At 39.5% G+C, this 12,500-nt stretch overlaps 1 protein-coding gene across 1 annotated transcript in view; it reads left to right on the forward strand.

Moving 5' to 3' along the window:
- LOC138007882 (melatonin receptor type 1B-B-like) overlaps nt 1–10,628 on the forward strand; it is a 12,331-nt gene extending 1,703 nt beyond the window's left edge. The window contains exons 3-5 of the mRNA XM_068854990.1: nt 312–780; nt 908–6,436; nt 9,567–10,628. Of these exons, the coding sequence (XP_068711091.1) occupies nt 5,606–6,436; nt 9,567–9,785 (1,050 nt within the window). The 5' untranslated portion in view covers nt 312–780; nt 908–5,605 and the 3' untranslated portion in view covers nt 9,786–10,628. The remainder of the gene's footprint in view (nt 1–311; nt 781–907; nt 6,437–9,566) is intronic.
- The last annotated feature ends 1,872 nt before the right edge of the window (nt 10,629–12,500 follow it).

The following is a 12,500-nucleotide window of genomic DNA, read 5'->3' on the forward strand; positions in this document are numbered from 1 at the left end:
GTAAAGATGATTGCGCCACTGGTAAGCTTGTTTAGTTAGTTTAGAATAACATGAATGGCCAGTTTATGTAAAATCGCTGCACGAAACTTTTGAATTATCAGTATATCTTTTAGAGCTTAGTTGTACCTCAGGATACTGTGAACAATCTTTCACATGCATTTCATTGTGTAAGTAAGGGCCCATATGAACAATGTTACTATTCTTATATTTAGTACTTCTTTATATCACTTGGGGGCATAACATAGCTGTGGTAGTGACCACTTCTGCTGTACTGATCGTGATCTGTTATGTTCTTATAATCATCCTTGCAGCCTACTTAGTCAGTATCCTAAACCTGTTAAGTCGCATCCAGAGTTGCAATGAAAATCACCTCCTGCTGGGAGCCAACTGTGAGGAGGACCACCCTTTGATGAAAGCCTACACACAACAACTTACAAAAGAAATGGAAGAAGTGGAAAACAAATGGTTGACCACTGAGAAGGGGTATCAAGTAAGATTTGCCATGAAATTAATTCCTTCAGACATGAAGTGGGCCTCCTCTTTCTCAGGAGAGTTGAACAATGCTGCAACATATTTTTCCCCATTTGCAAATGTCTCACAAAGCAACAAGCACACAATGTTTGGCTCTATAGGAGGTTTGGATGCAACCTGGCAGCCATGGAGTTATGAAAAGAGATTAGAAGTGGCAAAAAAGGTTCAAAAATTTAAAAAGCGCCTAAAAGATCCTGACAAGAAGTAGAGGAGTGAAGTTACAAAATTCATAGCACAAAACAAATCCAGGTAGAGTATGTTTTTATGCTGTTCAATTAATTTTGCTCTTATTTAAAATTTTTAGAAGTAGTTTGATTTTTATTTTATTTTTTTGGTCTACTCTAAATCTTACATTTACTTTACATTACCTTTCCAGGCAGGAGTTTATACCACCCCTTGAAAAATTTGTTAACTTGATAAAGCCTGATCCATTGCACAGCATTAACAATGGTTGGCAACAGTGGTTTACCAATTGCTTGACTGTCGCCATGCAGTACACAAATTCTAATCAATTGAAGGCTGCAGTAGTTTTATCAGATTTGCCAACTTCCTGCCCTATAGTTACGTTCCTTAATTGTGTAAAAGAACGCATGAAGTGTGGACGTCTGTACAAACATTTTTGCTGTTGGTTTTCTGAGAAGCGAAAGAAAGGGCTTCAATACAATTATCACTTTACAGGTTTGGAGTCCAAGAGATTTTGTTGGAACTTTGGGCTCCTAATTGAAGTCCTCTTAGGCATTGCCAACATTTCAAGTGCAATCAAAGTAAAATTGCATGCTCTAGCATTTTTAGCTTTACAACTACGAGACAGTGGGTCACTGTTTTCAAGGGTGGAAATTAGTAGAGAACAGTTGGTGGAGCTTGAAAGCAAGTGCCAACTGTATTTCAATACTCACGCCCTTTTTCTTGATGGCATCAACCCTACAACATGGACAATTAAATATGCAATCCCCTACAGCACCCAACAACTATTAAAGGAGAGTGGGTTTGGACTTGGATTAAATTCCATGCAGGGCAGAGAAGCCAAACATATTAAACTTGCGGCTTATGTACAAAACACTTGTAACGTTAACAAAAACCAGAGGTGGTGGATGGTTTTTAGGCATGAATATATCTCTATGGTGTGGCTTCGAGAATTAGATCCCCACAGCATTACCTACCGCGCAGAAAAGAAGAAAGCTTGTGACTCCTACATTCCCAAGAGGGTAGCAGAGAAAAATGTCTCGCACTGCTACTGTGGACTGCTTAAGTCAAATTCTGGTGATGATGAATGTCCACTCTGCATGAGCAGCACAATGAAGCTGGTGAAGGAGGCTGCTACAAACGGAAAGATTTCACCTGCTTTAAGGACACTGTTAGACAGTGTTTAAAAGTGAGTTTGAACTTTGATTAAGTTCTATGCAGGTCAGAGAAGCCAAACACATTAAGCTTGTGGCTTATGTGCATGTTTAGTTTGAAAACCAAAGGAAGGGCCAGTGCTTATGATCATAACAGACTGGAGTGGCCACATAGATTGTAACAGGAAAAATTGCTTAACAGCTTAAATTCAAAACTGTTGCTCTTAATATATAACATATTTTATTTGTTTGGTTTGAAAAACAAGGAAAGGGCCGGTGCATTTTACCAGCTTGCTGTGATATTGTAAGGGCTGCCCCATGTAGAATGAACAGTGGCCATAAACTTCAATAATCAGCCTGGTCTTAGCATCTGTCATTGAAACCAAGCAGTAAATTCAACAAAAGTCTGATCATAACAGACTGGAGTGGCAATATAGATTGTAAAAGGAAAAATTGCTTAACAGCTTAAATTCAAAACTGTTGCTCCTAATATATAACATATTTTATTTGTTTGGTTTGAAAAACAAGGAAAGGGCCGGTGCATTTTACCAGCTTGCTGTGATATTGTAAGGGCTGCCCCATGTAGAATGAACAGTGGGCATAAACTTCAATAATCAGCCTGCATGGTCTTAGCATCTGTCATTGAAACCAAGCAGTAAATTCAACAAAAGTCTGACCAAGCAGTAAATTCAACAAAAGTCTGATCATAACAGACTGGAGTGGCAATATAGATTGTAAAAGGAAAAATTGCTTAACAGCTTAAATTCAAAACTGTTGCTCCTAATATATAACATATTTTATTTGTTTGGTTTGAAAAACAAGGAAAGGGCCGGTGCATTTTACCAGCTTGCTGTGATATTGTAAGGGCTGCCCCATGTAGAATGAACAGTGGCCATAAACTTCAATAATCAGCCTGCATGGTCTTAGCATCTGTCATTGAAACCAAGCAGTAAATTCAACAAAAGTCTGATCATAACAGACTGGAGTGGCAATATAGATTGTAAAAGGAAAAATTGCTTAACAGCTTAAATTCAAAACTGTTGCTCCTAATATATAACATATTTTATTTGTTTGGTTTGAAAAACAAGGAAAGGGCCGGTGCATTTTACCAGCTTGCTGTGATATTGTAAGGGCTGCCCCATGTAGAATGAACAGTGGGCATAAACTTCAATAATCAGCCTGCATGGTCTTAGCATCTGTCATTGAAACCAAGCAGTAAATTCAACAAAAGTCTGACCAAGCAGTAAATTCAACAAAAGTCTGATCATAACAGACTGGAGTGGCAATATAGATTGTAAAAGGAAAAATTGCTTAACAGCTTAAATTCAAAACTGTTGCTCCTAATATATAACATATTTTATTTGTTTGGTTTGAAAAACAAGGAAAGGGCCGGTGCATTTTACCAGCTTGCTGTGATATTGTAAGGGCTGCCCCATGTAGAATGAACAGTGGGCATAAACTTCAATAATCAGCCTGGTCTTAGCATCTGTCATTGAAACCAAGCAGTAAATTCAACCAAAGTCTGATCATAACAGACTGGAGTGGCAATATAGATTGTAAAAGGAAAAATTGCTTAACAGCTTAAATTCGAAACTGTTGCTCCTAATATATAACATATTTTATTTGTTTGGTTTGAAAAACAAGGAAAGGGCCGGTGCATTTTACCAGCTTGCTGTGATATTGTAAGGGCTGCCCCATGTAGAATGAACAGTGGGCATAAACTTCAATAATCAGCCTGGTCTTAGCATCTGTCATTGAAACCAAGCAGTAAATTCAACAAAAGTCTGATCATAACAGACTGGAGTGGCAATATAGATTGTAAAAGGAAAAATTGCTTAACAGCTTAAATTCAAAACTGTTGCTCTTAATATATAACATATTTTATTTGTTTGGTTTGAAAAACAAGGAAAGGGCCGGTGCATTTTACCAGCTTGCTGTGATATTGTAAGGGCTGCCCCATGTAGAATGAACTGTGGGCATAAACTTCAATAATCAGCCTGGTCTTAGCATCTGTCATTGAAACCAAGCAGTAAATTCAACAAAAGTCTGATCATAACAGACTGGAGTGGCAATATAGATTGTAAAAGGAAAAATTGCTTAACAGCTTAAATTCAAAACTGTTGCTCTTAATATATAACATATTTTATTTGTTTGGTTTGAAAAACAAGGAAAGGGCCGGTGCATTTTACCAGCTTGCTGTGATATTGTAAGGGCTGCCCCATGTAGAATGAACAGTGGGCATAAACTTTAATAATCAGCCTGGTCTTAGCATCTGTCATTGAAACCAAGCAGTAAATTCAACAAAAGTCTGATCACAATAGGCTGGAATGGCAACATAGATTGTAAAAGGAAAAATTCCTTAACAACTTAAAGTCAAAAGTGTTGCTCCTAATATATAGCATTTTTTATTTGTTTGCTTTAAAAAAAAAACATGGAAGCAGTGCATTTTGCCAGCTTGCTGTGATATCAGAAGGGGCTGCACCTCGTTTGATACAACAGCGCACAAACTTTGATAATCAGCCTGGTCATAATTGCATCTTATGATATTGAAACCTCCCAGTTAAAAATTGGATATCCAAAAATCTGATCATGACATATTTAAACTACAACATGCTGGCATCATAACTGGTATTGGGACTTTTTGCCATTGCCTGACAAACAGGCAATCAACATCAATATCAAGTGCTTGCTGAAAATTCTAAGATTATGGCACCTTCTAAACTAAATGAGAGCGCATGTTTTATGAGTCAAATGAGTCAATGGACTCACAGTCAATATAGCAATAATTTGTTGATTAAGCCTAAGCCCTCGTTTCAGTGATTAGGCCTAAGCACTCTCTGAAATTTTAGCTTTCATTTTATGGTTTAATTAACTGCACTAACTCGTTGACTCATTGACTCATTGACTCATAAATACTTGACACTCAAACTAAACACGACCTACTCTGAGAAAACCTAACATTGAAAGTGCGAACTCTACAATATGACCATCCCCAGGTATTGTTATGTTATTTTTAATACAGTTCCCTGAAGTAAGGATGGACAGTCAGGTTATTGGACTGTGTGGAACATAAAAAGTTTCAGCTCTATGTAGTTACTTTATCCATTGCATTATGGATATTGGAACTGCAGGGGTGTTCATCAGCACTAAGAGATAATTGCTGGATTCCAAAACAAATGCTCCATGCAGATTACTGATGTTAATAAGTAGCACATAATAATTGCTTGTGTTGTACCCATTAATTAGTGCTGTGGAACGCCAAATTGATTCCAATAACCATAATGAAAGTTGACTGACAAAACTTCTGTGTTGTGATGATATTTCAATCTCATTGGTTTTTCCCCACAAACAACCACTTCACATCTCTCAACTGTATGAACGTCACCAGCACAGTTTCCCAAACACTCCTTGAGGAGATGATCACGGCTAACAAGAATGCGATCGTGATTCATTTTGTTAAAAACAAATACAGCCTTTCTCCTGTCCGTGATTTGAATGTGAGCCTGGGATAAACATAAAACGCCTAACATCTGGAATTTCGTACTTCTAATTAACTGTAGAACGGTTGGTTTATAGGCAGTGTACGGTCGACTTCTGATTATTGCTAATAATTTCAACTCTTTCATTCAAATTGTTCTCGTGACCAAACTGTTTTAACTGCTTAAGTGTCTCAGGCCGCACTCTTTAATTGCTGCGGATTTATACCAATGTGAGTCGAGTCCTTATCAGCTGGGAACATGAACAACATCTTTCCAGGAGATGCCAGCGACGATGTTTTTGCTATTTTAAAGGCGCAACTTGAAGCCCGGACGAAAGTAAACATCATAATAGAATCGATAGTTCTAATAACCATTGATATCGTTGCCCTTATTGGAAATGCCATCTTTTGCTACATCATTTACCGAAACGCTAGTCTCCATAATTCCACGACAATGTTCATCGTGTCACTCGCCTTCACAGACCTGCTAACTGCCACACTTGTCATGCCGCTGACGATAGACGCCGTTGTCCACAGTAAAAGGCGTTTCAGTGACACGGTCTGTAAGGCACATGCATTCGTGATGTCAGTTCTGGCCCAGGTGTCGATCTATCTCATGGCTATCACAGCCTTCAATCGGTACGTTTGTGTCGTGAGAAGGAGCCTCTACAACAGGATATTCACCAAGAAGCGGACCCTGTTCATAATAGTCGTCGTGTGGGTTGTAGCGCTTTTTATCAATGGTCTCCCCAACGTGCTGTCTCTGGACGATTTCTTCTTCTGCCCTGGGTGCCTTGTGTGCTGGAGACGAATGATGTCTCCCGGAGCCATATACGGCTTCAACGCTTGGTTTTATGGTTCCTTCACAGTGGCGTACGTGGTAATTGTGGTGTGCTGTTGGAAGGTGTTCCGCGCCGTATCACAACACAACGCAGAAGTCGCCACAAATCTACGCCAAGGATGCCATAATGAGGAAGTGTCCGTATCAAAAGCAGTGGCAACCATCGTTCTGTCGTTTACGCTTTGCTGGATCCCAGGAGAAGTAGTGCGCACCATGGGTAGGATTAACCCACTTCTCCTTCCACGCCAGGTTAGAATAACGCTAAAATTGTTCTCTATGGCCTGTAGTTCTTTCCTTACCACAAATGTTAATCTCTGACAATAAAACGACGAATTGGAATCTACCTGTACAGAATAATTTCTAAGATCTTTATGCGTGTGTTTTTGTAAGGGCTCAATATTGAGATTTGCCCTTTTATTATAAGGCCGGACAGTTCTTACTTTGAATAAGGCACAAATTTGTAATGGAAACTAATTTCACAAATGAGAAAGTTTTTATTTTCCGGAAGCGAAAGGGCATGCAAAAGTTGTAACAAGAAATAAATGAGAAGAAAGAACAACCACCGCGTCACTGTTATAGGCTGGCACCTGCTCCCAGCGGCGTCTTGTAAACTCTGCCTGTTTCCAATTTAGATCTCAAATCTCAAAGCCTTTTTTCACGACAAAGAGGATGATTTGGACACTTCTAATAAAGATATTTTTGAAACACTTCTAATTCGCAAATCCAAATGGGCTCCCCCAGAGGGACAATTTTCCTCTTTAGATTTTTTCACCAAAAAATGCCGTCACGACATTCACAAACTTAAATTCAATCGCAACACTAAATTTTCCAACCTTTCCTCGGAAGAGTGGGCGGCGCTTAAAAATCTTAGTAAACGCAACGACATAGTTGTCAAATCGGCCGACAAAGGCGGCGCGGTAGTTGTTTGGCGGTCCGACCTTTACCAAAAAGAAGCTTTGCGGCAACTTTCGGATACCTCGTTTTATGCCAAAATCCCTAAAGATCTCGCTTCCAAAAATCAAAAACTTGTCAAAGACACCATTCAAAATCTTATAGTTAATCAAGAATTACCGGACACTGCCACTAATCTCATCATCAACATCCCTAGAACTTCGTGCATTTGCTTCTTGCCTAAAATTCACAAACCGAACAACCCAGGTCGCCATATCGTTTCTGCCTGTAGTTGCCCCACCGAACTCATTTCTAGCTACTTAGACAGGATTATGACGCCTATCGTCAAATCTTTGCCATCATACATTAAAGACAGTACACACGCACTACAAATTTTCCGCGATTTCAATTTCTCCGGCCAAGACAAACTTATTTTCACCATGGACATTACATCTCTATACACAGTTATTCCTAATAGCGAAGGTCTTCAAGCACTTAAACACTTTTTCGATCAACGCACTGTCAAAGAACCTAGCTCGGAAACGCTCCTCCGCCTTGCCGAACTAGTTTTAACGCTTAACTGTTTTTCATTGGCCGACAGCTATTACAAACAAATTAATGGTGTAGCGATGGGCACGAGTGATGGGACCTAGCTATGCCAATCTTTTTGTAGGATATGTTGAACACCAATTTTTTAATCAGTACAACGGCCCCAAACCTGAACTCTACGGCCGCTACATCGACGACTGCATCGGCGCTGTTTCATCCAGCAGAGAAGAACTCGATCAATTTATAACCTCCGTCAACTCTTTTCATCCGGCTCTTAAGTATACCTGGGAAATTTCGGAAACTTCATTGGCTTTCCTAGATATCAAAGTTTCTATTAGAGGCAACGTACTATGTACTAGTGTGCACTACAAACCTACAGATTCACACAGTTATTTGTTGTATTCATCGTCACATCCATCACATGTCAAGAACTCCATTCCTTATTCTCAATTTCTTAGACTTCGAAGTCTATGTAGTGATGACTCCGATTTTTCCCGCAAATCAGAGGAGATGTGCCAGTTCTTGGAAAAACGTGGCTATCCTGTCTCTGTGGTCAAAGCGGGCCATCATCGCGCCCAACAATTTGATCGACAGTCATCACTACAAACGTCACAAAAAGATAAGAATGACAGAATTCCATTCACCCTCACTTTCCATCCTCATAATCACGCAGTCAAAAGCATCATTCTTAGTAATTTTAAATTACTCCAAAATGATCCCGAGACTGGTAGAATCTTTTCGCAACCTCCACTTATTTCATTCAAACGCGACAAAAACGTAGGCAACTTTTTAGTTAGAAGCGCGCTCAAAACTAACGAGCAACCCGGCACTTTCAAATGCGCGCGCTCAAGATGCAGAACTTGTCTTTTCATTGTTAACACTAGCAAGATATCGGGACCTAAGCGATCTGTTAAGATCACCGATCGTTTCACATGTACCTCCGCAAATGTCATTTATTGCATAACCTGTACGTAATGCAATAAATTATACATTGGTGAGACAGGTAGACGACTAGGTGACCGATTCCGCGAACACCTTCACTATGTTGAGAAGAATGACAAGGATGCATCTAAGCCAGTCGCTCGCCATTTTAATCTGCCTAACCACTCCAAAAAACACATGGCTATCTGCAGCCTTTCCCTACATCTAGGTACGACGGAAAGCCGCAAGAATCTGGAACAAAAATTCATCTTTCAAATAGGCACTCTTAATCCTTACGGTATTAACGAACGCTTTTCATTTAACTAATATATTCCTATTTTTCAAGTTGCCATGTTACCACCTATAGCGTAGCTCCTACTCTACTAAAAATACTACACGTAACCCATAATCGCTCGATTCGCTCTGACGAAGGGCTAACGCTCGAAACGTCAGCTTTTAGAATCTCTGTACGGTGGCCAATTTACATTATCAACTCCGTTGATAAAACCAAATTTTCAAATTGATCTGTTTATTTGAGAATTTTTTTATAATAAGATTTTCACTGTGTATTTTGTAGGTTTCCCCCTTAATGTTTCTTACTTATTCTGGGTGTATAGCAAGCTAAACCGAGCAATAAAACTGAAAAACTGAAGAAGCTTCCGGCGAAATTAATGTGCATTTTCGATGCAAATTGCCATTATTTGCATAACTATTGTGTTTTGCCTCTGCATTGTACTGTGCGACTACTGCGAATAAATGCTTAAATTAGTTTTCAATTATTGCTTGGTTGTAACTCATTGCCCCAGAATTGGAAGGTGCGAATAAGTTCGATTCCTGTAAGGACACCAGGACATCTTTCCCTAGTTATTCATTGATAAGTTCACAACATAGTCCTTTGGTTGAGAGCCTCTTCTGACTTGCGTCAAAGAGTCCAATGGCAAAAACCTATCAAACTACTTGAGCGAACCCAAGTACCAAGTAGCGAAAATTTATGTTGGACCCATATTTTTTTTGTTAGGTTTACCTCATGGCAACATCTCTTTGGTTCTTAAGCAGTGCAATCAACCCATTTATTTATGGCGTTATGAATAGTGCATTCCGCACGGAGTACAAGAAGATCTTTTCTGTCGTCGCAGTCAAACGTCCAGTACGAGTTTCGTCTGCCAACATTTCCACTCGCCTGGATAATCCAGAGACGTCCCCACCTGGAAGTGCCACAAAAGATCAGGGACTTTAAGGCGCTGTTACACTGTGCAACTTATCTTGCAACGCCATTTCTACAAACGTTCTCACATTACGAAACAAGGTTCCATCCAACTTGTCTCATTTCGATGATCACATAAGATTAAAGGGACACTTTCATTGGCTAATTAATGCCGCAAACCGTTGCGACAGAAGTTGCAGGACAGGTGTTACAAAATAGCCAATGCCTAAAAATTTCGTTGCAACTGTTGCGGAAAGTAGAACTCAATTCTACTTTCCTCAACGGTTTCTGAAACTGATCTCGCACCGTTTTTGGCCGTTGCGAGGTATGTTACATTGGGCAATGATTCATGAGACTTGTCTCGCAATGGCGTTGCAAGAGACGTTCTACGAAAAATTGCACAATGTAACAGCGCCTTTAAGATCCACGACGCGGTCGTCAACGAGTACGCCACAAAAAAACAAGAGGAAAATAATTGTGCTGCACGTGCGACACGGGTTGTAACACAAATTTTTGCAATACTCTCCACAACAACGACTTGAAATCACAGTCAAATTTGAGGTTTTGATGACAACCAGAGCTTACATATGTAAACCTTTCATTCTCTATATTTACTCTGAAACCGCGAAAACCTTACGATGAGTGACGCTTTCGTCTACGACGCCGTCGTAGAATTTCAAGTCCCTAATGAAAACCAGATAGAGCCCCCTTCTGGTATTCTGGATTGTCTCAGCTCAACACCAAAGAGCACTGCACTGTCTTTTTGCATCGTAAATACACGTTCTCAAAATATTGTAATTTAAATTAAAAAGTAAAAACTAATAAAATGTTAGTAAGCACGCCAAGTTAAATGTCAATTAAAAATGAGCATTTGCGCGATCCTCTTCATTTTGAGTTTATTCCGTCTGTTCTGTTCACGCTGTAAAAAGTTGGAGAAGTAACGTACAAAGAGTGAGAGATCGACATTTGAATTGTATTCCTCACCTTGTCATCGAAACCACAAATGTGGTAATTTCAGTGGAGGGTGTAAAGTGCAGGTTGCAGGTTGCAGGTTGCAGGTTAAAGGTTAGGGTTGCAGGTCATTGTTTTACCCCAAATAAAACAACCCAAACCTTTACAAAAATGCTAACCTTAGGCTTAAATATGTAGCCCGGGTTCGATTCTTAGACTTGGCGTCATACGTGAGTTGAGTTTGTTGGTTCTCTACTCTGCACCGAGAGGTTTTTCTCCGGGTACTCCTGTCTTCCCCTTTCCCCAAAACCAACATTTGGCAGTTGATTTGCGTTAATTGTTAGTTTTAGTTGACAGTGCTTCCAATTAGTGCTCCAGCGCTAGAACGATTGAACACGTAAATGGATTTCCTTTCCTTTTTGATATATAGTGAGCAAAGTTCAAGACTTATGTGGGACTTATTTTTAATTTCTCGTCGAATTTCTGATTTCCATTTTTATTTCATTCCTTGTTGTCTGTTACGGTTAATAAACTGAATGTCAGTGTGGTATTCGTTAACAAACACCGTTGGAAAGACCTGTTGTTCATGGTGGCATGCTCAACCAGCCCACAGCCAGCATGGCCATCATATTTGGGGGTGTAGGCGTTGCCGCAGCACCACAGCGCCACATTGCTTCCACATGGCTTTGAAGTCGTTAAAAAATTTAAATTCCTAATCCCAACACCCCAATCCGAAACTGGTTTCGTTAGTATGTATAGAGGATCGCTCAGGGACATAAACATAAAGCATAGACATCTTGAATACGAGATGGCCCACATTTGGGTAAAATGAAATTTGACGTTATTAACAGGGCTCCAGGTTAATAAAGAACAGTCGCAATTTAACAAAAAATGTGAGCCCGAAATACTTGTATGTAAAGAAACCGCTGAAAATGGTGAGTAAGACATCAAAACAGACTGACAGGCTCTCTGTCGTTGATATAGCAGAGGGTGGCATTTTCAAGTTGGCATGGCTTTCAATCAAATGGTGCAGTTCTCACAATAGGAGTTGTAATTTCTATCCAGCAATGAGTATTTGAGAATATGAGTCAGGCAAGAAACGAGTCAGTCACTCAAACGTGAGAGTTAATTTTTTACTCACTAAACTTTGATTCCAGTTTCCCAATGAGAAGAGCAATGTGCTCGATTGTGGAGGGGTGATTTATGAGATTTATGAGATTTTAATAAAGTTTGCAGGGACAGAGGTTCTATTTATGCATTATTCGTCTTTGACCGATCAAAAACGCTATATTTTGTTGAGTACATACATTTAATAATGAGAGTGGTAAATGCGCTTCGTAGAAAAAATATCCCATTGAATACCAACTTCATCTGCACTGTTGATATTTGTTGGTCCAGTGCGAAATACGTAGGACAGGAAATGCATCATTTGTGGTCTTGTTTATTCACCTGTTTCAAAATTCTGACTCTTTCTGAAATCGATTAATAATGGTATTAGGACTGAGTGGAGTCCAATTTGGTCTGTAACTATACGTATGATTAACAAAATCGGACGACCGCGTAGCGGGAGTCCGATTTGTTTAATCACGAGTATGATTACAGATTGAATTGGACGAAACGAAGTCCCGTTACCAACTAATCATAACCATTACAATTTCCGAGTAAACAAATGCATTCTTTTTCACTGACTAATGTTACAAATTCGTCCATTTTGGAAAATCCCCAGGTTGGTACGGTAAGTGGTTGATACTATGGTTATTGTGATAAATTCTGTGATTGGTGGATTAAGCAGAGTGC

Source organism: Montipora foliosa, chromosome 1 (assembly GCF_036669935.1).
Source record: "Montipora foliosa isolate CH-2021 chromosome 1, ASM3666993v2, whole genome shotgun sequence".
NCBI classification, from domain to species: Eukaryota; Metazoa; Cnidaria; class Anthozoa; order Scleractinia; family Acroporidae; genus Montipora; species Montipora foliosa.